This window comes from Aethalodelphis obliquidens, unplaced genomic scaffold, assembly GCF_003676395.1.
Source record: "Aethalodelphis obliquidens isolate GAN/ISIS:26980383/991018 unplaced genomic scaffold, ASM367639v1 scaffold133, whole genome shotgun sequence".
NCBI classification, from domain to species: Eukaryota; Metazoa; Chordata; class Mammalia; order Artiodactyla; family Delphinidae; genus Aethalodelphis; species Aethalodelphis obliquidens.
The window spans coordinates 506344-531854 of NW_020838077.1; the positions used below are offsets into that span (position 1 = coordinate 506344).

Below are 25511 nucleotides of genomic sequence, written 5' to 3' on the forward strand. Positions count from 1 at the left end.
GGGCTACCTTCTGAATTAGAATCTGTATTTTAACAAGATCTCGGGTGATTTGTAGATACTCTAAAATTCAGTAAGCACTATTCTAGGGCCTTCCCTGGTGGTCCAGTGGTTAAGACTCCATACTTCCACTGAAGGGTGCACGGGTTTGATTCCTGGCTGGGGAACTAAGATCGCACATGTCACGCAGTGCAGCCAAAAAACAAAACAAAACAAAACAAATTCAATAAGCACTATTCTAGGTAGTCTGCATTTAGCCACTGTTCTATTTACAAATGAAAGGGTCAAGGAATTTTAGAGTTTTTTGGTTGTTGTTATGGTCCCTAAGCTATAAGGAAAACCAAATATATATACATATGCATGTACATATATACACACATATATAGACTTCTTTAACTTTTTAAAAATAGACTTTGAAGACATATTTAGTACAGTATACTTTTAGGTTGAACTTTTATTTCCTTTCTTTTGAAATTCTGATTCAGATTTTGACTGTGGAGAAAAGTATAATGAGACTGTCAGCAGAGGCGTTTAACATTCTATTTCGTTCAAGCATGATACTTACAATTCCACCTACATTCATTAGATGGTATTATTTCTTTATGTAAATCATAGTGCACGTTTATTGAGAGTTATGTTTTCAGTGCTTTACAAGTTTGTATTAATTTATTCTTATGTTCCCTATGAGAAAGGTACTCTTATCCCCTATCTTACAGACAGGGAGACTGTAGCATAGGGGCATTTAATTAAACTGCCCGAAGTCACACAGCTCACAGATGGAAAGGCAGGTAATGAACCTACACAGTGTGGTGCCAGATTTGTGTGTTTAACCCTGACAGTAAATGGCCTGAGAAAGCTGGACTCCCCAGTTAAGCAGCAATCTGCCCGAGGTCAGAGGCTCCTTTTCTTGATAGAGTCTCAATGATGCTGCTCGCAATGGCCCTCCAAGTTGCTGACTAGCCTTCAAAAGGCAGTGGCAGAAAAGGCTATGAATAAAACCGGCACACTGCAAAGGTTTTAAAGTATCATCTTATTCGTTGTTTATAACAAAAATGGAAACCTTAATATGGTAATGACCTGCACTGGGAATTTGGAGTTAGATATCAAAATGGGACATGGATTTCTAAACCATCAAATCTATAGGTTTCACACCATGGGTAATGCTGCTTAATAAATGAGTTTGCCACCCATTCCGATGAAAGCAACAAAGAAATCATCCATTAAATCCCTGGGGAGACTGTGGCAATGATTTCCTATGGGAATGGGAATGACTCTTATTCCCCCAAATCTTAATTGTGTTTAAAATGTCACTTTTACAAAAAAAAAAGGCTCATCTCTGAATATCTTTTGAATGTACCCAATCTTAAAAAAAAAGTATACACAATTGCTAGTCATTTAGAGTTATTCAATATTAAATATTACTCAATAACGGCCCATCCATACCAATTTATCTCCAGGTAAGATTTGGTCCCTTTAAGAGAAATTGTTAGAAATGAACCAACGGATAGGGAAGAAGGAGGTTGCCAAGCAACTGCCAACAGTCATCCACCCAGGAGACAGCAGCACTTGGTCTGCAGAAAAGCCACACACTCCAAAGCAAAATAAATTTCACAAGAGCAAAATTAGCCACTTGAAAATCTTACTTTCCAAGATCACCTCATTTAGGGGCCCTGGTGGTTCATGGGATTAGTCCAGTTTGGCAACAGTATGGATTCTAAAATGCCTAATGAGGTTGCAATGATGACTGAAGGCTTTTCCACACTCATCACACTCATACGGTCTCTCTCCAGTGTGGCTTCTCTGATGTTTTATAAGGAGTGTTCGCCTACTAAAGCTTTTACTACACTGACTGCATTGATAGGGTTTCTCACCAGTGTGGATTCGGAGGTGCTGGAAAAGCCCCGCATTCTGGCTGAAGGCTTTACCACACTCGTTACAGCGATAGCGCTTCTCTCCAGTGTGTATCCTCTGATGCTGAACAAGGTATGAGCTCAGGCGGAAGGCTCTCCCACACTCTTCACATTCATATGGTTTTTCCCCTGTGTGGATCCTTCTGTGTCTAATGAGGCCATTGCTGGCACTGAAGGCTTTCCCACAATCCTTACATTGATAGGGTTTCTCTCCAGAGTGGCTCCGCTGATGTTCAACCAGGCCTGACCTCTGGCTGAAGGTCTTTCCACATTCTTCACATTCATATGGCTTCTCCCCAGTGTGGATTCTCTGGTGCTGAATGAGAACTGAACTCTGAGTAAAGCTTTTCCCACATTCATTGCACCTGTGACGTCTCTCTCCAGTGGGATGTCCCCTCTGCTTTTCTACCTTGCTCTCACGTTTACAAGTTTCTCTGTACTTAGAATCTAAAGGAACATCTCTTTGGAGTCTGCTATTCTCAAAATGTCCCATTTCTTTTAAGACTTCTTGTTTCGATGCCAAATCCTGGTTTTCAAGTACAGTTTCACCATCTAGAATAATAAATAGATCAAACAATGTCATCTCTTTCTTTTATGAAAGAGTATAACCACAGGATGGGGAACAGGAAGATCCATATCAAGCACACATATTCTAGGAATCCAAAGAAGACCTAAATGGAGATATTGAGACCAACAGAGTAAGGGGTCATCAGCACCTGCTGAAATGGCTGGAGGGGGTCACCCAGAGAAGGCGAGGCTTCCAGAGAGGATGTACTCAAGCAGGCACTGTGGAATGCTTACTAGGAAGCAGGAACTGTTCTAAGTGTTTTATGTATACTAATTTATTAAATCTTCAAATGACTCTTTGACTCCATACTATGATTATCTCCGTTTTTACAAATGCATAAACTGAAGGCACAGGAAGGTTACTTGACCTGCCCAATGTCACACAGCTTCTAAGTGGCAGTGCTTAAATTCCAACCCAGGCAATTTGGTGCCAGAGTCCACAGTCTTTACTACCCTATACTGAACCACCAGAGATCCCCTGAATGGACCTGTGAAAGTCCTTACCTTGTTCTCCAAATTTGTGGGACCCAAAAGATTCACATTTGAGCTGTGTCACCATGGACTGAACCTGGAGAGCTGTTGATTCCTGCTTGGCCTTCAAATGCACTGCATCCCCTGAGAGCACTTCAGAATGTCCATATTCACAGTCTGGGGCCTGAAGGCAGGTAGGTATATTTGGGTTCATAAGAGGAGGATTAGAGGAATCCAGGCTAATACTCAATGAAAGAGATCATATGGAACCATATGAGACATTTTGTAGCGCAATGGCACAGTGGAAGACCCAGAGTTTAAATCCACACCCAAAAGCAGAAGGGGGAGAACAAGAGTGGCCCAATGTGATATGGTGGTTTAAAATATGTTTATAAGTTCTTTGATGCTCCTTCCATTAACTCCTCTCTCCTTGAGTGAGAGCTGTACTTAAAATGACTCATTTCTACTGAATAGAATGTAAGGCAGAAGTGACAGTATATAACTTCTGAGACTAAGTAGTAAAAAGGATGTGGTTTCATCCTTATTCTCTTTCTCTATTTCTCTGTCTCTTGGGGAAGCCAACTGATATGTTGTGAGGACACTCAATGAGCCCTAAGGAGAAACCCATATGGTAAAGACCTCCCGCCAACAGCCAGTGAAGAACCGAGGCCCCCTACCAACAACCATGGGAGTGAGCCATCTTGGAAGTGGGTCCACCAGCCGTAGTCAGGTCTTCAGAGGACTATAGTCTTGGTTGACATCTTCACAGCAACCTCATGAGAGGTCCTCCTAAGTGGCTCCCAAAACCCTGACTCAGAAACTGGGAGATAATATTTGTTTTTTCAAGCCATTAAAGCTTAGGGAGGCGGGTAACTTGTTACCCAGCAACAGAGAACTAACACATGAGGCTATGGCCAACCAACCTGGGTCACCAAACTTCACCCTTCGTTTAATATTCTGTGTCCAGGAGCCTATCTTCCTCCTCTCACCTGGTTCTCTGGCTCACTTAGCTCTCGCTCCAGATCTTCAACTGCAGCCACCGCCTCCTCCCCACTCTCGGGATGGTGCTTCTGCACCCAGGCCTGGAGCTCCTCGGGCAGGATGGTTAGGAACTGCTCCAGCACCAGGAGCTCCAGGATTTGCTCCTTGGTATGTGTGTCTGGCCTCAGCCACTGATGACAGAGTTCCCGGAGCCGGCTCAGTGCTTCTCGGGGACCAGGAGTCTCTTGGTAACAAAAGTGCCTAAAAAGTTGGCGGGAGGCCTCCTGGCCAGAGAAGCTGTTCTTCTTAAGGTAGGTTCCTTGGTCCCAGATAGGGTCTTCCTCCACCTTCACAATCTTAAGTCCATCCTGTTCCCCTGTTGAAGCCATTCTGGGATTAACTTAGAAGGGCTCACTCCAGCCTGAGGCAGAGGGGTAACTGATTTAAGATCCCCTGATTTAACCTTCTTTAGGAGGATGTACCTGATGAGAAAAATATGTCTTAATGGAAATTAAAAAGTAATGGGGAAAAAAAACAAAGTATAAGAACAATAAATATTATGCTATCATTTATGTTAATAAAAGGTATATATAGTATTTTACTTCTGTACGTTTAGAAATTGGAAGAAAAGGCATATGGCAGAATACATTACTGACCCCAATTCTTCACCCTTCCCTGTAGACATGTACTTTGTTGTGCCCTCCCACTGTGATTCTGGGCTCAGCCATGTGACTTGACTTGGCCAGTGTGTTACTAGCAAGTGTGATACAAGCTAGACTTGAAAAGTACTTGTGTGATTGGGCTTGCTTGCCCTTGCCTGCTATAATTACTAGGAGGATATGCTGGCTTTCAGATGATAAGAAACATGCAGAACAGAGCCAAATCACCCCCAGAGGGGCAGATGAGACCATCCTAGGTCAGCTAACTGCCAGCTAATCCCCAGACATGTAAGTGAGCCTAGCTGAGATTTGCAGAGCTGCCTGGAGGATTCACAGCTGACTGCAGATATACAAGTAAGCCCTACCCCTATCAGCTGAACCCCAGACTCATGTGCTAAATAAATGTTTATTGCTATATGCTGCCAAAGATTTGTAATTGTTACACCACATTATTACACCAATGAAAAACTAATACAGAGGGGTGGCCTCTGGGGAGGGAACTAGGTAACTCAGAATAAGACAGGAAGGAAAATAATACTGTCTGTATTTTTTCTGATTGTTGAGCCATTTCAGATAAAGTACTTATTCCAAGAAAATAAACAAATAAATAAATTGTAGTGATTTAAAAGCCTCATAGTCAATATATGGTAGCTTTAGGGGAAGAACAGGACATAGAAAACTAGCCATAATATCAAATGATGAGTGCTATATAGAGGCTTCAACAGAATATCTAGGGAGTGATGAGCAGGAAAAACATAATTCTGACAGGGTATGGAGCAGTGAAAGAATGTGGCTTAGGGGCAAGTACATTTGAATTAGGCCTAAAATAATGAACAGAAAGTTGTCAGGCAGAGAAAGGGTGATGGGAGGAGATTCAACATGACAGGCCAAGCAAACAACAGAATCAAAGGTATTTAAGGTTACACGGCACAGTGACTCTAAGGACAGGCAGGGGGTCCTGGTGGCTGAACTACAGAGTATAGCGTGTGGGGAGAAAATGCATGACAAGAGATAAGGTTGGAAAGATGCATTTCATCGGAATAGAGAACAACCCTGAACTCCAGGCTAAGATGTTTAGACTTTACGATATGGAAAACCGAGGGTCATCAAGGTTTTTATTCCACTGTCATAGAGTTAGAGCTGTATTTTAAAGGCATATTGAGTAAGATTCAGGAGGGAAATGGTAAGAATATGCTGTAGGGTTGTGGCAGTTTAAGTTGGCAGGTTTAATGGTGGTTACACTGATACAATGTTTACTTTAGCGGTGGAATTTAAGTTTTATATATGACTTTAGTCCTGTTTTTTGTTTGTTTTTTTTTTTGCAGTACACGGGCCTCTCACCGTTGTGGCCTCTCCCGTTGCGGAGCACAGGCTCCGGACGCGCAGGCTCAGCGGCCATGGCTCACGAGCCCAGCCGCTCCGCGGCGTGTGGGATCTTCCCGGACCGGGGCACGAACCCACGTCTCCTGCATCGGCAGGCGGACTCACAACCACCGCGCCACCAGGGAAGCCCTTTAGTCCTGTTTTAATAGAATCATTAAGGTCTGAGAGAACTGAGAAAAGTTTCTCAGTTATACTTTATTGGGGGAAAATGTATTTATCCCATTCATTCAAATATCATGTGCCTACTAAATGCCTGGCATAGTGTGGGCACTTAGGTCAAAGCAGTGAAAGGGAACAGACCTGGTCCTTGCCTTTATGGGATTTGCAGTGGGAGAGACAAACTTTAGTACAATATTCACATCAACTTACGTTGTAGTGTTAAGAATAGAGAGCGTTACAAAGATTGTGGGTCTTATTCTTTGTCCACGTCCAGCATCAACCCTAATTTTTTACTCCTTACTGCAACATCTGGGTATCAGGTTTGTTGAATCTTCAGTCCAGGAGATTTGTAAGCCTGAGAATTCTTATGAATTTACATTGGATTCCACTATTATTAAAAATGTGGCAAAAATTGTTCTGTGACTATAGGCTCTGAACCTGAACGCTACTGAGAAACCATGGTGATCAGGTTTTTCTCTTGAGTACCACAGGCAACCCCTCACAGACCCAAAGCCCCAGGTGGGGCAGCCTCTGCATTTGCTGTGCTGCTCTCCCCACAGTTGGTGGACTTAGGATTTACCTCCTGATCTTGTGCCACCATGAACTCTGTCTTTATCCCTGTTTTCTGGATAAATAAGTGAATTCTCCCTATCTACGTCCCTTTTCCTTTCATCAAGCCATGGCAAGGGCAGGGAAGGGAGAAGGCAGAGAAAATGCATTCTTCGTATTCTCCCCTATGCCACCACTGCTCCCAGGATCTGTATGTGTTACCCTATGTTACCAGCTAGTCCTCCCTTGTTTCCTGTCTCCTCTCCCACCCATGTCCCAACCTGCTACAGATCCCAGACGCCTCTTGTACTTGATACACCTCTGATAAACTGAATGGACTGAGTTTTTAAAAATCATCTTTAGAGAAGCACTGCAAGGTAGAGACTAATGTTCAAATCATGTGGCCTCTCTAAAATGGGACTGACCAAAGCACCCCTCTCACAGAACTGTGATAATTATATAAGGTAATGCATATAAAAAGCTTAGCATGGTACCTGGCCCATAGCAATTGCTAAACATTAAAAAACTACCAGGTATTATTAGCAAAGCAGTACTAATAAGTTGAATATCCTCTTTTTATAAAGGAAATAGACCCTACAAAATAAACCATTGAATTCACAAGCCAAATTCAGTAGACAATTGAAAATCTTGGAAGAAATATTTTCTGATGCTAGAGGCTTCAGTGGACTTCCACACTCATGAAAGGGGATAGGAAAAAAAAAAGACTGTAGGCTACTGACTCAGGCTACGGCTTTATCAGAAACTATGGACCCAGGGGCCAAGGGACAGGACCAGTCTCATCTGCAGTAACTAAGCCCTGAAGCTGCTGGCCCCATACTAGGTCTGCCCGCCCTAAGAACTTCTTGGGGCAGCAACACTCAAACACTGGGTGTAAGTCCCAGAAAGGGTCTTAAATATAATAAATATAATGCTGAATGAAGAAGAGACAGAAATCTAAAACAGAAAGCTGCCCACACAAAATAAACCTACAAACTAAATTCCAAAATGCATGAATAACTCTAACCCTAAGAAAAATAATCAACAAATCAGAATAGAAATTCACTTGGACTATAAAATTCATTTTATAGTCCAAGGAGTTTTTTAAATAAGTGATTTTGAGAAATACATGAGATAATGAAACCAAAACAGGCAAACAATGCAACATTGGGTAGATATAAAAAAGGACTAATGAGAAATCTTAGGATTTAAGAAAAAACTTTGACATTTAAAATGCATTAGAGGATAAACAACAGGACGGACACAGCTGAAGAACAATAGTGATTTTTAAGACAATACTGAAGGCTTTACTCTGAATGCAGCAGAGATGAAAAATATGAAAGAGCAGTTAAGAAGAAAGAGAGAATATTTCATATATATATATATCTTCTTAACTGCTCTTTCATATATATACACATATATAATAAATATATATATATACTATATATATAAAATGTTAAGAAAATACAACATTAATATACAGGAGCTTCAGAAGATAAGAATGTAGTGAATGACTGAGAAATAATAGTTGAGAAAATAAATTAAGAATTTTCCAGAAATGAAGGCCTGACTTCTCAGATCAAGAGTGCACACCTAGACATAATATAGTGAAACTGCAGCCTATTGAGGATAAAGAGACAATCTTAAAACCTGCCAGAGGAAAAGAGACAGATTACCTACAAAGGAAACACAGCAAAGTGCTCATTAATGGAGTCCAGAAGGCAATCAGAGTGGGGAAATGACTGTGAACACAGAATTTACTCCCAGCCAAATATAAATAAATAGAACAAACTGAAGCCATTTACAACCCACGAACCCTTCCTAAGAGAGTAACTGAAGGATGTAGTTCAGCAAACAAAAGTGAACTCAGAGAGAAGGTATGAAACAGAGGAAACAACATAAGTCCAAAAACTGACAAAATATGGCAATAAATTTAAATGATTATGGAAAAAAAACCTCCTGTAAAGTAATATATTCATTCACATGTAAAATGATGTACATAAAAGGTTATTTACTGTAGCACTGTTTGTGAGGCAAAAGGTTGGAAACAACCTAAATGTCCACCAATATGGGACTGGTTAAATAAATTAGAGTAATCCATATATTGGACTACTACTATGCAGTTTTTATAAATGAGGAAGCTCTTTATGTACAGATATGAAAGCACTGGCAAGATACATTTAGTGAAAAAAGCATGGTGAAGAACCACTGTGAAAAATATTATCAGTTGTATTTAAAAAAGGGAAAAATATATATATATATTGGATACCCAAGCAACATTACCTGTCTCTGGGGATGGGAAACATCCCAGAGGGAGCAGGCATGATGTGGAATTTTTCAATGGATAACCCCTATTACATTTTTTTACATGAGAATGTTTTACTACGCAAAAGGGGAAGAATATAAAACTAAAATTCTTTATAATAACAAGATGTGGTAGATGGTCAGTTCAGTAGAAAGAGTGTATTAAGGCCCTTGTTGTCAGGAGAATAGAAATACTGAACAGACCTCATTTTAAAAAATTCTAAAAGTAAATACACATCTTATAATTTAAGGGTAAATCAGCAAGGAATTGGAGCAAATGGAACTCTCATACATTAATATGATAGTTTAATGGGTACAACCACTTTGGAAAATTCTTTAGAACTATCTCTTAAAGCTTGAGAATAAAAAAAGTTCTGCAGCTGTGGTATCAAGTAGCCCAGAACTGACCTAAATGGGAAGGAAATCCAAAAAAGAGGGGATATATGTATACGTACAGCTGATTCATTTTGCTGCACAGGAGAAACTAACACAACATTGTAAAGCAACTATACTCCAATAAAAATTAATTTAAAAAAATAGCCCTGAACTGATCTGTTCAATCAACCAACAATTTACTTCAGAGAACATGTTTTTGTAAGTCCATCAATTAGTGGCAACCCATAGCTTTTGAAAATCAGCCAATCTGTAATGACTTGTTCCAATAAACACAGCTCTGAGAGCCAACTAATCAACAACAGTTTGTGCCATGAAACCAAGCCCCCAGAGATGATGTCAGCCCACCGAACTCCATGCTTCTCAAAATGCCTGTGTAAGAGCAGCAATCTCTTCTGTACCTAGTGAGGTGTTCCTAGTCAGGATCTCTCCAGCTCTCTTTTCATTTCAGATATTGAGTGATGGTCTCATCATTCTTTGACAAGCTGAACATATGTGTACGCCATGACCTAGTAATTCCACTCCCGGATATGTACCCCAAAGAAACAAGTGCTTTCGTCCACTAAAAGCTAAAACTACAGGAATGTTCAGAGCAGCTTTATTCAAAATAGCTCCAAATTAAAAACAACCCAAATGTCCATCAACTGCAGGATAAACAAACAGTGGAACTGTGGTAGGCAGAATTCTAAGATCGCCACATGATCTCCGTCCTCTATGATTGTCATCATGTCACTTAAGATTGTTAGTTTACATGATAAAAGGTGTAATTAAGATGTAATTAAGGTACCAATCAGTTGACCTTAGGAGATCTCTAGGTGGGCCTAACCTACTACATAACTCCTTTAACAGCAGAGTTTTCTCTGGCTGGTAGCAGAAGACGAAGTCAGAGATTTGAAGCATGAGGATTAGATACACAATTGCTGACTTGCTGATGGAGGGAGCCACCAGTAAAGGAATGCAGGCAGCCTCAAGAAGCTGAGACCAGTCCCACAGTGGCAGCCAGCAAGGAAAGGGAGACCTTGGTTCTACCAGGGACTTCAGTTCTACAACTGAAAGAAATTAAATTCTATAAATGGTTTAAGACTCTTGTATTTTTAAAACACAGTCAGTAAATTTAGTGCCATTTATATTAACCAAAGATTTCCTATTTGATTTCCTCTGCTGTCCTGCCTCCTGGCTGTGTTCCAAAGAGAACCAGTCTCTGTGTTGCTAGAGCTTTCATTCTAATGGGGAAGACACTGAGTTATCAAATAAATGGAGGACCTATTAAGATAGGATGGTGAGAGGTGAGCCCTTAAGAACAAAAAGGAGTGAGCCCCGTTCAAAAGCCCTGAGGCAGGGCATGGTGTGGTCAAAACAATGAAAGGAGGCAGAGTGCCTACAGCCATGTGAGAGGAGAGTGGCAAAAATTAGGCTGGGGGCTTCCCTGGTGGGGCAGTGGTTGAGAGTCCGCCTGCCGATGTAGGGGACACGGGTTCGTGCCCCAGTCCGGGAAGATCCCACATTCCGCGGAGCGGCTGGGCGCATGAGCCATGGCCGCTCAGCCTGTGCGTCCGGAGCCTGTGTTCCGCAACGAGAGAGGCCACAGCAGTGAGAGGCCCGCATACCGCAAAAAAAGAAAAAAAGAAGAAAATTAGGCTGGTAAGATAAGGCAGATCATGCAGGGCATAGGAGTTTATTTTTTAATTCTAATTACACTGAAAAGCCACTGAAGGCTTTTAGGAAGGTAAGTGACAAGACTGGGTTTACGTTTTAAGAAGCTCTGCTACTGTATGGTAGGCGAGCTGAGGGAATGAAGGTGGAGGCAAGAGAGTGGAAGCAGAAAAGGCAAAAGTTGAAAGCGTGGTGGTGGAGGCTATTGAACTGGATCCAAAAGACTGCCACTTAGGTATAATGTTAATGTATTCATCAAATTAATTTAACTTTGAAAAATAAAACTGAAAGGCAAAACAGCTTAACTTTTGTTTGAAAAAAGTGCTTCAGTCTTTGGACAGATATTTATGGAGCTGTGCTAAGAGCTGGGTATACACAGGAGTTTATAACTCATGGAGATAAAATTATAATAGAATGAAATAAAAGCCATAATCTCGAAGATGTGCATAAAGTACACTCCTGGAGGAAGTAGGACAACTCATCCTAAATTCAGTGCATTACATGTAACCCGCAAAGGAATTCACTTCAAAAATATTTACTAAGTGCCTATCACGTGTCAGGCAGCAAATACATGATAAAAGAGTGATACAATTGAAGAATTTGATGTGTTCTCATCTCCCTAATTGAACTAAAAAAATTAAAACATGACGTGGCATAAAGAGCGTTTTCCTTTCTTTCCCCGGCAGGGCCCCGCGGTTTGCGGAATCTTAGTTCCCTGACCAGGGATCGAACCCGCGACCCCTGCGATGGAAGCGCAGAGTCCTAAACACTGGACTGCCAGGGAATTCCCGAGCGTTTTTCTTATTAACTTCAGCATATTAGCATATCAGCACAACGAAGAGATAATGAAAATCATAAACCACCTGTGTCGCAAAATAAATTCCAAAGGAAAACTGATCACAAAGGCAAGGAAAAGAGGAACAACTTAAATACCACAAGGAAATAGGCAAATCCGGAAATTAAGATACTCTACGGGACGACTGGCAAGTCCTTCAACCAGGCAATAGGATGGGAAGAAGGTAGGGGAAGGATAGGACTGTTTTAAATTAAGAGACTTAACTACATGCTTCGAATGGTCTTTAATTGGATCCTAGTTGGTACAAACCAACTGCAAAAAACATTTGTAGGACAACGAGGGGAAATCTGAATATGAAGTAGGTGTCAGGTAATACTAGGGAATGCGCTTAGGTTTAGTTGGGTGTGTTGATATTGGGGTTATGATTTATGTATGTAAAATGTCCTTAATTTTCAGAGATGCACATACGAAACTATTTAGGGGTGACAAGTCATGATGCTTGTAATTTATTTCGAAACATTTAAAGAAAAAATAGATCCAATAAATACTGTATAATGTTAACACTTGTTAAATAAAAGTGATGGGTATATACGGAGTCGGGCTTTTGACAGAGAGCGAGACTCCCAGTCGGACGCTCCTCCTCCACCTCCCCACATCCGCTCAAGACCACAAAGCCCCGCCTGGGCAGGGGCGGGACCTCCTTCTACTCCACTGGGGCATCAGCCCTGTGTCGAGGCGACGGCGAGAGGATGACAAGGCTACGCCCGCGCAGACGTCCCCTCCCGGTCTACCCCCAAGTCACCGACTTTAATCTTCCCGGGGCGGGAGGATCGGGACGAGGGGCCTGGGACTCACCTTCGGGGTCCCGGGAGCTTCGGATCCGTGGCGAGGGCAGCACCTCCCGTAGAACCCACAAACCACAAAGGCCGGAAGTGCGTCATCGTTCTGAGCCCCGTTGCTGAAGCCGAGCAGCCCTTTCCGCGATCTTGTTCTCTCTAGGAGCTCCGGAGGTTGATGCACTTTATGACTGCCTCATTACAAGGCTCGGAACCAGAAATCCAGCCCGAGGCGGGGAAACCCAGCGAGATTTCTGTACGGAGTGGCTCCCGGCATCTGGGAATCAGATGGTCATAGCAATGCAAAATGTTAGGGCCGAAAGGGACTTCATAGTTCCTCTAGTCTGGTACTTACCGCCCATTGCTTCCTGAGGCGCTCTCCTAACTCTGGTCCCTTTGACACCACAAAGGAGAGATGGTAGTTGTGGTTGGGGGTTTTTGTTTGTTCATTTTTAACTCTCAACCTCTGTTTTCTAGAATCGCAGTCTAGAAGGAGACACGGGCACAGAAACAAGTAACTATATACAGCTGATTTGTATGTGAAATGAAATAAAAATGAAGTAAATGTTTGTAAATAGATTAGGATAGTCCCTGGACCATAGTAAATGCCGTGTAAGTATTTAGAAGATAAATGTATGTATTAGGCCAAAGAGGAAAACTAATGGAGCAGATCAGGAAACTGTAGGAGTTTGCCCTTGTATTTAATACAAGGGAAATAGAACAAGAGAAAGGAATTTCCGGAGATGGAATAAAAGAATAAAATCAGAAATGGGGTGAGATACTTTGGTCATCCAGAAAATTGGGCAAATCACGATGGCTGGAGAAGAGAATATACAGCAGGGGGCACCTGCAGTTACTGTTCCTGGATCCCTAACCAGAGAGTTTGGGCTGATAATGATCAGATTTGTCCCTAGAAATGTTACAATGGCAGCAGTGTGGAGAGTAGACTGGAAGGATTTGAGATTACAGGCAGGTAGACCAGTTAGGAGACAACTGCAAGAATCCAGGGTAGATATAGTGAGGGCCTGAATCAAGGCAGTAGCCACAGTAGTGGAGAGAAGGGGATAGATAATATATGTTAAGAAGTTGAATTTATTTTTTTATCCATTCATTTAACAAATTCTCTTTGAATGCATTCTTTGTGCCAAGGGTTTCCTCTAAGGACTGGATATAATAATAATGAACACAGATCTTGACCCTCAAGAAGCTTAAAAGAGAAATATAGACAGTGCGAGATCTAATATATATAATTTGGGTGAAACATAGGTATGAAAATGGAGATTTGGAATGGAAAATCACATATTACAAATTTTAAAGTCTTAAAAGCATCACAAACATGAAAGTCAGAAAAATAATAAAATATTTTTATTAATTAACTGCCTGATGCACTTCTATAATAATTTTCTCCTAAATTGGTGTCTTTATAGTCTTAGACTGTCTTTTAATGTTAATTTTGTAATTTAAATTTTTCTAAAAAGAATGAAAAGATAATGTAGCAAAATCTATCCTCTAGCATAACTCATCAAAAACGTTTTAGGGCTTCCCTGGTGGCGCAGTGGTTGAGAATCCGCCTGCCAATACAGCGAACATGGGTTCGAGCCCTGGTCCGGGAAGATCCCACATGCCGCAGAGCAACTAAGCCCGCGAGCCACAACTACTGAAGCCAACGCGCCTAGAGCCTGTGCTCCACAACAAGAGAAGCCACCGCAATGAGAAGCCCGCACACCGCAACGAAGAGTAGTCCCCGCTCGCCACAACTAGAGAAAAGCCCGCATGCAGCAATGAAGAACCAACGCAGCCAAAACTTAATTAATTAATTAAAAAAACATTTTAAATTGTTATTTGGGTAAACCTCTATCAAGTTTCTTTCTTTCTTTTTTTTTAAATGAAAGCTTATTTATTTATTTATGGCTGTGTTGGGTCTTCGTTTCTGTACGAGGGCTTTCTCTAGTTGTGGCAAGCGGGGGCCTCTCTTCATCGCGGTACGCGGGCCTCTCACTGTCGCGGCCTCTCGTGTTTCAGAGCGCAAGCTCCAGAGGCGCAGGCTCAGTAGTTGTGGCTTACGGGCCTAGTTACTCCGTGGCATTCTGGGATCTTCCCCGACCAGGGCTCGAACCCGTGTGCCCTGCATTGGCAGGCAGATTCTCAACCACTGCACCACCAGGGAAGCCCAAATTTCTTTCAATTTTGAGCTACAAGATTTTAGGATGTTTTAAGTTTTTTGAGGACTAATCGGAGAATCTCATATCGATGACACATTAACTAGATTGTTTTGATGTCCTCATTGTCAGTAGCAGACATCGTCAGTGTCAGTATTTTATGTCAAATGTGCAAGAAATTTAAATCTCTTTTCACTGTGTTCAGAGATACACTGTTCTTCATTAACTAGATTATTGAACAATTCAAGAGCTGATTTATTATTTTATTTAATATTTAGCTTTCTTCTTATTGAATTACTGTTTTCATGTAATCTGAAATTTGTTTTGTTATAACTTGCTTCTTTATATCAGAACAAAAATCTGTTTATTTCATTCAATATCTTTATTCCTTTTGTTTCTCACATTACATCCTTTTAATTTGAATTTTCTCTGTTCTTTAATAAATAATCTTTATTTCAAAATTTATCATTTGTTCCTTAAATCATATCAAAATGTCTTTCCAAACTGCAGATAAAATGACTTATTTCTAACCTCGATAGAGGTTTGGATTACACAGGAACATGCATTTATGAAAACTCAAAGAATGTACAATTAAAATAATATATTTTATTATACATAATTTTACCTCAGAAGAAAAGAGCTATAAACAAATATTGAAATCTAGCTAATGACATGCACACTGAAGTATTATATTTAGGGGGAAGTATACTGCTTGATGTTTGCAATTTACTTTGATATATTAAGAAAAATGAATACGGGAATAGAGATGTGGAAAAGCAAATATAGTAAGATGATAATTGTAGAATCTCAGTTGTGGACAAATATCATATGCACTGTAAAATTTTTCAAACTTTCTGAATGTTTGAAGGTGTTCACAATAGAATGTTAGGGGAAAGGAGCAAAGGTTCACAGCAAGTGAAGTAGAAATGCAGAACTGCTACTGCAAACAGTGGAGGCAGGGATCAAACAGTTCAGAGAAGTGTGCGCGCCAGACTGGACACAGCACGTAAAGCTAGAAAGCCCATAAGCTGACTACATTCTGTGGGGTTGATGAGGAATCCTCTATTAACCAAACTGATAAGAATATGCTGATGAAAGATGTACCAGCATCACTGAGGTCTGTGGTGAGTGTCTGCTGGAGACCAGGGCTGACAGTAGGAATATTAGTTTTCTAGGCATGGTACCACAAACTAGGTGGCTTAACCTACAGAAACATATTGTCTCACAGTTGTGGAGGTCCCAGATCAAGGTGCTAACAGGGTTGGTTTCTTCTGGATTCTTCTGGTGAGGGAAGAATCTTCCAAGTATATCTCCTAGCTTGTGGTGGTTTGCTGGCAGTCTTTGGCATTCCTTGGCTTGTTGATCTCTGCCTTCATCTTCTCCTGGTGTTCTTCCTGTGTGCTTGTCTCTGTGTCCAAATTTCCCTCTTTTACTCATACTGGATTAGGGGCCAAACGTACCCCAGTATGACTTCATCTTAACTAATTACATCTACAGTGACTCTATCTCCAAATAAGGTCACATACATTCAGGGCAATGATGAATGTCATGGCTAGTTTGTGGGGGAGTGGAAAGAAAAAGTTTGAAAAATCAAAAACGAGGTCTGAGGAAGAGGCGTCTGGATGGACTTTTGAGAGTGAGCAGAAAGTCTGAAGATCATTGTACTACAAGTTAAAGCCCTTCATAGAACATACGTCATGGAAGAGGCAGCAAACAACTTTATGAGTTTGAGTTCTCCCATACACAGACACGGTATCTCCATGGTATATATCTCCAAGGAAACATGTATGTTTCCATTCAAGTACTGTATTTCTTTGCTCCTGTAATTTCTGTCTTAAAAATTACATTTTTAACTTGTGCTGGTGATGGGACATGCAATTATGAATATGAATTTTTAAAAATTCTACAAGCTTGCTAAACTCTTTTATTAATCATCATAATTTGAGTGTTCAATTATCTTGGACTTGCTCCTTAAACAATTCAGCATGTTCCTTATAAAAGTCATGCACTGTAAAAAAGAACAAGGAGTGTTGCTCATCATCCAGTTATACAAAGGGTTAAGTCACAACCCACTGCAGTTGCCCACAGAATGAAGATTCTGGGCTTTGGATAAAGGAGCCCCTAGATAGTTAAGATGCAAATCTAAGGAAGAATTTCAATGATCCCCCAGATTCTTGCATCTTCCTGTGCATAGAAAAGCACTAAAATCATTAACTTGAGACACTTATTCTTCGTGATTAGCAGTGATCTTTTACCAAAATGTATGTTGACTACTTGTATTTCCCAGGGGGGGTGGAAATCATATATACTGGCTCCTCCTCTACCTTCCCTACTACTGAGAGGCTGGTTCCCAAGCCCTAGTCCTCAGGTCCCTAAATAAAACTTAACTCACACCTTTTACATTATGTGTTTTTCTCTCAGTCAACAATATTTATAATTAATGTTTTAATTAGGTAATACGATCAGCTCTAAAATTTACAATATATTTAAAATACTTAGAGTAACACTCTTCTTCTCACACTTGTCCTCCTTTTCACTGAGTTTCTAACCATCGTTGACTGGAAAAAAAAATGCACAACATGAGAGTCATGAGTTAAGTTTTATTTGGGGCAAAATGGCCGGGAGACAGCATTTCAGATAGCTCTGAGAAACTGCTCCAAAGAGGTAGGGGGGAAGGTCAATATATATGTGATTTTGGTGAAGAGGAAGTACATGCAATCAAGCACATACTTTTTGCAGAAGGTTGCTACTAGTCACGAGGAGCAGACGTCACCATGAAGGATTTTAGTGCTTTTCTAGATATGAGGAGATGCAAGAATTGGGCTCGTAAAATCTTCTCCTGAAAATATTTAACTGTCTGAAGACTTGTTCCGCCAGTTTTCCCCAGAGTACAGAGTGCCTCATTCCTGATCTCTACCCTGAACTCCTTTCAGGGGGTGTTGAAGGTCATAATTTAATCCTTGTAGAGGTAGATGGCTAGTGCCAGTTTGTAGTTGACACCATTCACCTCTTACAGGCAACCACTATTATTAATTTTCTTATGTGTTTTTCCAGAGTTTCTTTCTGACTATACAATCGATGAAAAATTAATCAGATGATCTAAGAAAGAAATGGGAAATTTTATTCGAGCCAAACTGAGAATTATAACCTGGGAACAGCCTCTCAGAAAGCTCCAAGAACTGTTCTCCCATTATAGGTCAAAGCAGTCGTGTAAGTGTTTGAGACAGAGGGCTGTACATTAAATGACATATTATTGACAGTTTATACAATCTAGCCAGTAGTGGGTCATGAGTCATTGCAGTCCCTTACAAGATTAAGAAGGAATGCTATCTTTTAAGGAGTTGTCTTGGTGCTGGGAGAACGTTGCTCTATATGGTTGAGCCGCTTTGGTCGATGCATCATGCGGGTACACAATGCACAGTGGAGGAGAGAGAGGAGGCCAAAGGGCAGAGAAAATTTTTTATGTTAAAATTTTTCTTGTCTTGCCATAAAGTATGAATTTTATTTCACACTTCAATTCACAAATGTAGCAAACTATAGACAGAGACCTGCACCTTTCTTTCCTCCCTTTGTTACAACTGAAAAAGTCATTTACTAAAAGCCTCTTCAGTAGCCAGAGGGGAGGGGAACTGACGGGGCAGGGAGCTAGTAAAAGACTGAGTGTCTGTCTGGGAGGTGGAGGTAGCTACAGAGGCCTGGTAGCGGTGGTTTGCTAGTTTGTACACGTGGTGAGTGTGGGGTGAGCGGGGTATGCCCGCTGGGCACCCACACCCCAGTGCAGGTTTAGGTCTCCTTTCCAGGCTCTCCTCTGGCACACCCACTGTTCTTCTGTGTTACCTGTGTGTGTAGAGAAGCCCGTTCCTCACCAGTCCCCTGCAGTCCCTGGAAGAGACCCTGGGAGAGGCTGTGTGGAACCGACCGAAGGGTGCTCTGCTGTGGTGTAGGGCTCCCCACCTAGGTCCCACTCCCGTATCTCTTGTCTAGGACTGTTTCTGGGAGCCTGGGTCCGTGCCTCAGGGCATCTGAAGACAGGATTCTTGGGTTGCTTTCACAGACGAGCCTTGAAAATGGGAGTCGTTACATTTTTGCTCTGCCTGGAGATCAGGTCAGTACCAGGGTCTTTAAATTACTCTGTGGTACTGGACAAGAGCCTGGATTTTGGAGTCAGACTGCCTCGTTCAACTCCTGCCTTATTCCTGCCACTTATTTGCTGTGTGACTTTTGGCCAACATCTTAACCTCTCTGTGCCTCATTTTACTGCTTTGTAAAATGGGGCTAATGATATCACCAGGAATCACATTAAACAAATTTGTGATAAATTTATATATGCTTTTTTATTGGTGCACTAAATAATAAGACCTAGGGACAGGCCTAATAACTGGCAATTTCAAAGTTGCTCTAAGCACGAATGACTCTGACAATATTTGCCTGGTGGTAATGTAATGTGATGTGAAAACATCTGCAGCTTCTATTGCTGACGAAGTCCGGGATATGCTTATTCCATATTGTGGTTTTTGCTCCCATTTATAGTGGAAGGAAATGCTAAACTTCTCCTGGAGGCTAGTAAAAATTAAAATAGTTTTTTCCATCCAGGTTCATGGACCACTTGGAAAGGAGCCCATGGATCACAGAAAATGGGTTGATTTTACTGGCATCTTCTTGCCTGTATTATGAGATTGTTTCCTCTTCGCATTATTTTGTGTCCTTGTGAATGTTCCTTCAGAGGATGTGTAGCCAGAGCCTTCTAACCAGTGACCAAAAGACCAAGGTCACCAAAAGACCACTGGGATCTATTGCACCCTGTAACACTGAGAAGTGATTTCAGGTCTCTTAGCTTCAGGCTCTTCATTCCTTACAGAGGATGTGGGGAATTCTGAGTTGCACATGAGAAAGTAAAACTTGAAAACTGTAATTTAACTATAAATGTCTGGACAGAAGCCTGCATTTAACAGGGACACATGTGCAGGGTCCTGTGTTAGGTAATTTCACATAATGTGATCTTATTTGCTGGTCCCCCAAATCCTGTAAGCTAGAAAATATTATCCTCATTGTTTTCAGTAAGAAAAGATATTAGTATTCTATGAACTTAGCACCTATTCTCAAAGAGTTTTCATAAAAGCACACATATATGTAATGAGGGAGCACAGAGTAATGGTTAAGAGCATGGGCTCTGGACTCACTCTTCCTGAGCTCCCATCCTAAGCATTGCCACTTATTAGCTGGGTGACCTCGGGCAAACTTCCTAAACTCTCTGTCCCTCAGTTTCCCCATCAGTGAAATGGGTTAATAATAGTCCCAACCTTAAGGTGATTGTTGTCTATATTAAATGAGTTAATTGTTTTAATGCTCTTGGAAATAGTGCCAGGCACATAGAAAGTGCTATAGAAGTGTTTGATAAATAAATGAAAATGAAAATAAATGAATAACTTCTAGGTCCTAGGTGGTAGCCAGGGGCAAGAATTGCTCTGCTGCAAGATGGCACTGTTGACACCATCCTGGGGTTCACAAAGCAGCCAGTTCCAGCTGATGAAGGCTCTACTCAAGCATGAATCTTTGGCCCCTATTGTTTTAGGGGCCGCTGAAAATGGAAGATGTGGCCCTGACTCTTTCCCCTGAATGGACACAGCTGGATTCAGCTCAGGTGAACTTCTACAGAGCTGAAAAGCAAGAGAACTGTGGCAGCCTGACCTCCTTGGGTAAGACTGATGGGCACTGATTTCTCATAAGGTTTCTTGACTGCCTTTGTGAATTAGAACCTACCAGGCTGTTAGAAGCCATCGAACCCCCTTACGTTTGGATCAGAATCACCATTTCTAAACTCTGCTACTGACCAGTTCCTTAACCCTTCTGATCTTGCCTTCTCCTCTGCCCTGTAGTAAGGTTAAGTGGGATGAAGTACTTACAACCTCTAGTACAGGTCCAGCTCATAGTAGATGCTCAGTAAATGCTGATTTCTTCCCCTTCCCTTCCTGTTGCTAGCCTTGATGGTAGAGGAGAGCTGAGGGGGTATCTTCAGGAAGTGGGCCATGGGACCATAGAGTGAGAGCTAGAAGGGACCCAGAGATTGACTGCAGAGCCTGGCCTTAGAGATAAGCACGTGGTGCAGAGGTGCACAAGATTGCAGGGGTGGCACTCCAACTCAGATCTCCTAGTGTTGAAGGTTGAAGCCAGTTTTGTTTGGGGATCCTGCCATTACCTGGAATAATAGGAGAGATGGCTGCCCTTGTCATTGTTTGGTGATCAATTTTTGAGTCCCCACTTCCCCTGTTTTCTTACTAAATGCTTCAGAAGTTCTTTCACTTGCCTTACTTACTGTTGCCTTCTGTGCAACCCTTTTAGTATTTAATCCTAGGTGCACGAGCCTGCCTTACTGTCCTTAGAACTTAGAGCCACTGTATATATCCCTAGCACAGTCCTCACAACCTTGCCAGTTTGTATCGTTCATCCGATGGACCCATTCCCATCCTTGTCTCCTTCCTCCCCAGTACTCTGTTCTCCCTCTAATTTTCATCCTTATTTTTGTACTTAACTCCTCATCCTTGCCATGTATAGACCTCTATAATTCTTGCCTCCCTGGGACTCATCACAAAGCTTTCTCCTGTGGCAGGACATAATTGACAGTTGCTAGTCATTTGTTATTTCAGGTGGTGAGATATGGACTAAGATCAGGGACCCGCCTCCAGATTAGGACCATCCAGAACAGGAGGCTGGGCAGATGCCATGCCACCTGGGTGAAGACACTGCCCAGACTTCTACATGTGCAGAAGCTGGTGCACAGGAGGGCAGGTTACAAAGAAAGCAGGAAAATGCCTCTGGGAGGAGGTGGCACTATTGCCATGAATGTGGGAAGACTTTTGCTCAGAGTTCAGGCCTGACTAAGCACAGGAGAATCCACACTGGGGAGAAACCATATGAATGTGAGGAGTGTGGCAAGACCTTCATCGGGAGCTCTGCCCTCGTCATTCATCAGAGAGTCCACACTGGGGAGAAACCATATGAGTGTGAGGAATGTGGCAAAGTCTTCAGTCACAGTTCAAACCTTATCAAACACCAGAGAACTCACACCGGGGAGAAGCCCTACGAGTGTGATGACTGCGGGAAAACCTTTAGCCAGAGCTGCAGCCTCCTTGAACATCGCAAGATCCACACTGGGGAGAAGCCATACCAGTGCAATGTGTGCGGCAAAGCCTTTAGGCGCAATTCACATCTCCTGAGACATCAGAGGATCCACGGCGATAAAAACGTTCAGAATCCTGACCGTGGAGAGACCTGGGAGAGTCAGGGGAGGATGGAAAGCCAGTGGGAAAATGTTGAGGCTCCCATGTCTTATAAATGTAATGAGTGTGAGAGAAGTTTCACTAGGAATAGAAGCCTTATTGAGCACCAAAAAATCCACACTGGTGAGAAACCCTGTCAGCGTGATACATGCGGAAAAGGCTTCACCCGAACTTCATACCTTATTCAACATCAGAGAAGCCACGTTGGGAAAAAAAATTCTGTCTCCATGACCCATGTCTTATATGCCAGAGTTGGTGCTCACTCCTCGTTGAACTGAAGCCACCCTGGAGCCCTTGCTGACTAGAAAATTGTGAGCTGGGCTTTATTTACTCCCACACGTCATCAGGTGTTTGTTAGAAAATAGAGACTGGCTGAGGTGAATTATCTTCTACATTCTAGGTGATTGAAAATTTTTTTTGCTTGCTAGGAGGCTATGGGAGTGTTGTCTGGAAGAGGTCGGCCCTGAAATGGTTTGTTCTGACCTACTGAACTTAAAAGGGCTCCCAAACTGGCTAATTAATTACCCTCAGCCAGCACTTTATGATGAGTAGAAGGCTGTGATTTGGGGGCTGCTGTGCTGACTATTCATCTTGCTTATAATGAAACCTCCATGGTTTGTCAGATTCATGAACTCTTATACACCCATCCCCACCCCCACACACATACACTGTACCAGTGAGATTACCTTCATAGCTCTGAAAATCTGATGTCTAGATTTCTGAAAAATTTTGTCACCAAAACCATTTGTGCTTGTGCCTAATTTTGAGGTACTAGGTTCTGAGTTAGTGGTAGTGCATGTCTTGTCAAGCACACAGGAAGGGCAGAGTAGGGTTACAGTAGGGTTACTGCGACAGAAGGAATCCAATTTCTTTACAGCCTAGGAATTCTAATATGAATGCCTGAAACAGCTTCTTTATCATTAAATCAATGTGAATATATGTCAACCATCGAATTACATTCTTTTATTAATGTTTCCCTGACACTAATTTTGCTACTTTTGAAGGAGAAAATTGTTCCTATGCAGGCAGTGTGAAAATCAGTTATCACATCAGGATAAAATAATAGATTCTCTAAAGCTCAGCATCATGGTTCTCACCTTTTAGTTCTCTTGGGCCTGACCAAGTGCTCTCTAAAGCTCCTGGCACTATCCTGCCCACAAACTTTCTCCCTCCCCCCAACTGTATCATAGACTACATCAAGACTTATACTTACTAAGTTCAAACTTTCTCTGGGTCAGTGGATTCACACCAGATATTTACAACAAGTATCACTTATGGTTTCAAAACTCCATTTTTAGTGTTGACCATCTTGGTCTTCTTATATATTGAATCCCAAACAAGCTGTGTGGTACCTCTTCCTCCATTATTCATGATGAGAACTTTAAGCATTAAGTTAACTCCTCAGGTTATCTACTTTTCTTTAAACACACTTTGTAAACCATCTTTTTTTTCTTCCTGATAGTCAAAATTGCAGTCTTATGAATTCAAGTGACAAAAGTTTTTTTAGTCAGCATTATGCAAGAAGTATATATTATGTATATTTCAAATGGAATTGCTTTTAAAAAAGTATTTCAGGATGACTACTTTCCTGCAAACTTTATTTGTTAGTGTATCACTTCTCTTTATTACAGAAATATGCTTTTGCTTTTGCATCTACTCACACTTCTCACTTGGCTTCTGGCACAAGCAATCTCTTCCCTATTTACAATATCATTCTAAGACTATTTACAATATCATTTACAAAATTTACAATATCATTCTAAGACTCAGGAATTCATATAGCAAGGTTTTCTGGCCACTTTTCACAATTAATGGTTTCACCATTGTGATATATTCTCTCTTGCTTATCCAAAATCCTTTGCAGATCTAAGTCCCTGTTTTTATGCCAGTTTCCAAGCCTTGGTACTTCATAGTTTTCAGGGGACACAAATCTAACAAATCATTATGTAAATTATTTGTATTACAGTAGTAAACAATATAGTTATTTATTTTGTTTAAGTGAATTCTTAAACCAATAAAAATCTACTGTATGATTTCTGAACTTCCTGAACATACTCATAGTAGTCTGGGTCCTTCAGACAAACAGAACCTATAGGATGTACATGTAAAGAGACTTATTATAAGAAATTGACTCACCTGATTATGGAGGTTGAGAAGTCTCAAGATCTGCAGTTGGCAAGCTGGAGACCCAGGGAAGCTGATGGCGTAGCTCCAGTCCAAAAGCCAGTAGGCTTGAGAACCAAGAAGAGCCAATGATGTTTCAGGTCAAGTCTGAAGGCAGGAAAAGACAAGTCTGAAGGCAGTTCAATGAAGTTAGGCAGGAGGAGTTCCCTATTACTCCAGAGAGGATCAGCCTTTCTTGTTCTATTCAGGTCTTCATCTGATTGGATGAGGACCATCCACATTAGGGAGAGTGATCTGCTTTACGAAGTCGACCAATTCAAATGTTAATCTCATCCCCAAACACCTTCACAGACACACCCAGAAAAATGTTTGACCAAATATCTGGGTATCCACCTCCTAGAGAAATGGAAATAAAAACAAAAATAAACAAATGGGACCTAATGAAACTTAAAAGCTTTTGCACAGTAAAGGAAACCATAAACAAGACCAAAAGACAACCCTCAGAATGGCAGAAAATATTTGCAAATGAAGCAACTGACAAAGGATTAATCTCCAAAATTTACAAGCAGCTCATGCAGCTCAAAATCAAAAAAACAAAAACCCAATCCAAAAATGGGCAGAAGACCTAAATAGACATTTCTCCGAAGAAGGTATACAGATTGCCAACAAACACATGAAAGAATGCTCAACATCATTAATCATTAGAGGAAATACAAATCAAAACTACAATGAGATATCATCTCACACAGGTCAGAATGGCCATCATCAAAATTTCTACAAACAATAAATGCTGGAGAGGGCGTGGAGAAAAAGGAACCCTCATACACTGTTGGTGGGAATGTAAATTGATACAGCCGCTATGGAGAACAGTATGGAGGTTCCTTAAAAAACTAAAAATAGAACTACCATATGATCCAGCAATCCCACTACCGGCCATATACCCTGAGAAAACCATAATTCAAAAAGAGTCATGTACCACAATGTTCATTGCAGCTCTATTTACAATAGCCAGGACATGGAAGCAACCGAAATGTCCATCAACAGATGAATGGATAAAGAAGATGTGGCACATATATACAATGGAATATTACTCAGCCATAAAAAGAAACGAAATTGGGCTTCCCTGGTGGCGCAGTGGTTGAGAGTCCGCCTGCCGATGCAGGGGACACGGGTTCGTGCCCCGGTCTGGGAAGATCCCACATGCCGCAGAGAGGCTAGGCCCGTGAGCCATGGCCGCTGAGCCTGCGCGTCCGGAGCCTGTGCTCCGCAACGGGAGAGGCCACTGTTGTGGCCTCT

At 41.5% G+C, this 25511-nt stretch overlaps 2 protein-coding genes across 4 annotated transcripts in view; one reads left to right on the top strand and one right to left on the bottom strand.

The window, feature by feature from the left end:
• Nucleotides 1–410: 410 nt before the first annotated feature.
• ZSCAN31 (zinc finger and SCAN domain containing 31) overlaps nt 411–25511 on the bottom strand; it is a 48392-nt gene continuing 23291 nt past the window's right edge. Inside the window, exons 1-4 of one of the 3 annotated variants that reach the window (XM_027099561.1) lie at nt 12675–12976; nt 3935–4408; nt 2979–3129; nt 413–2459 (exon numbers count right to left, since the gene is read on the bottom strand). In XM_027099561.1, coding sequence (XP_026955362.1) covers nt 1684–2459; nt 2979–3129; nt 3935–4315 — 1308 coding nt within the window. In that variant the 5' untranslated portion in view covers nt 4316–4408; nt 12675–12976 and the 3' untranslated portion in view covers nt 413–1683. Of the gene's footprint in view, nt 2460–2978; nt 3130–3934; nt 4409–5926; nt 5978–12674; nt 12977–25511 lie in introns of those variants that run through there. The other 2 variants (XM_027099560.1, XM_027099562.1) reach the window with 2 other exon arrangements.
• Nucleotides 20290–22502, top strand: LOC113616218 (zinc finger protein with KRAB and SCAN domains 4-like). Its single transcript, XM_027099568.1, is given in 3 exon segments — nt 20290–20384; nt 20386–20510; nt 21459–22502. Coding segments are annotated over 3 exon segments (1131 nt in total). The 3' UTR covers nt 22370–22502.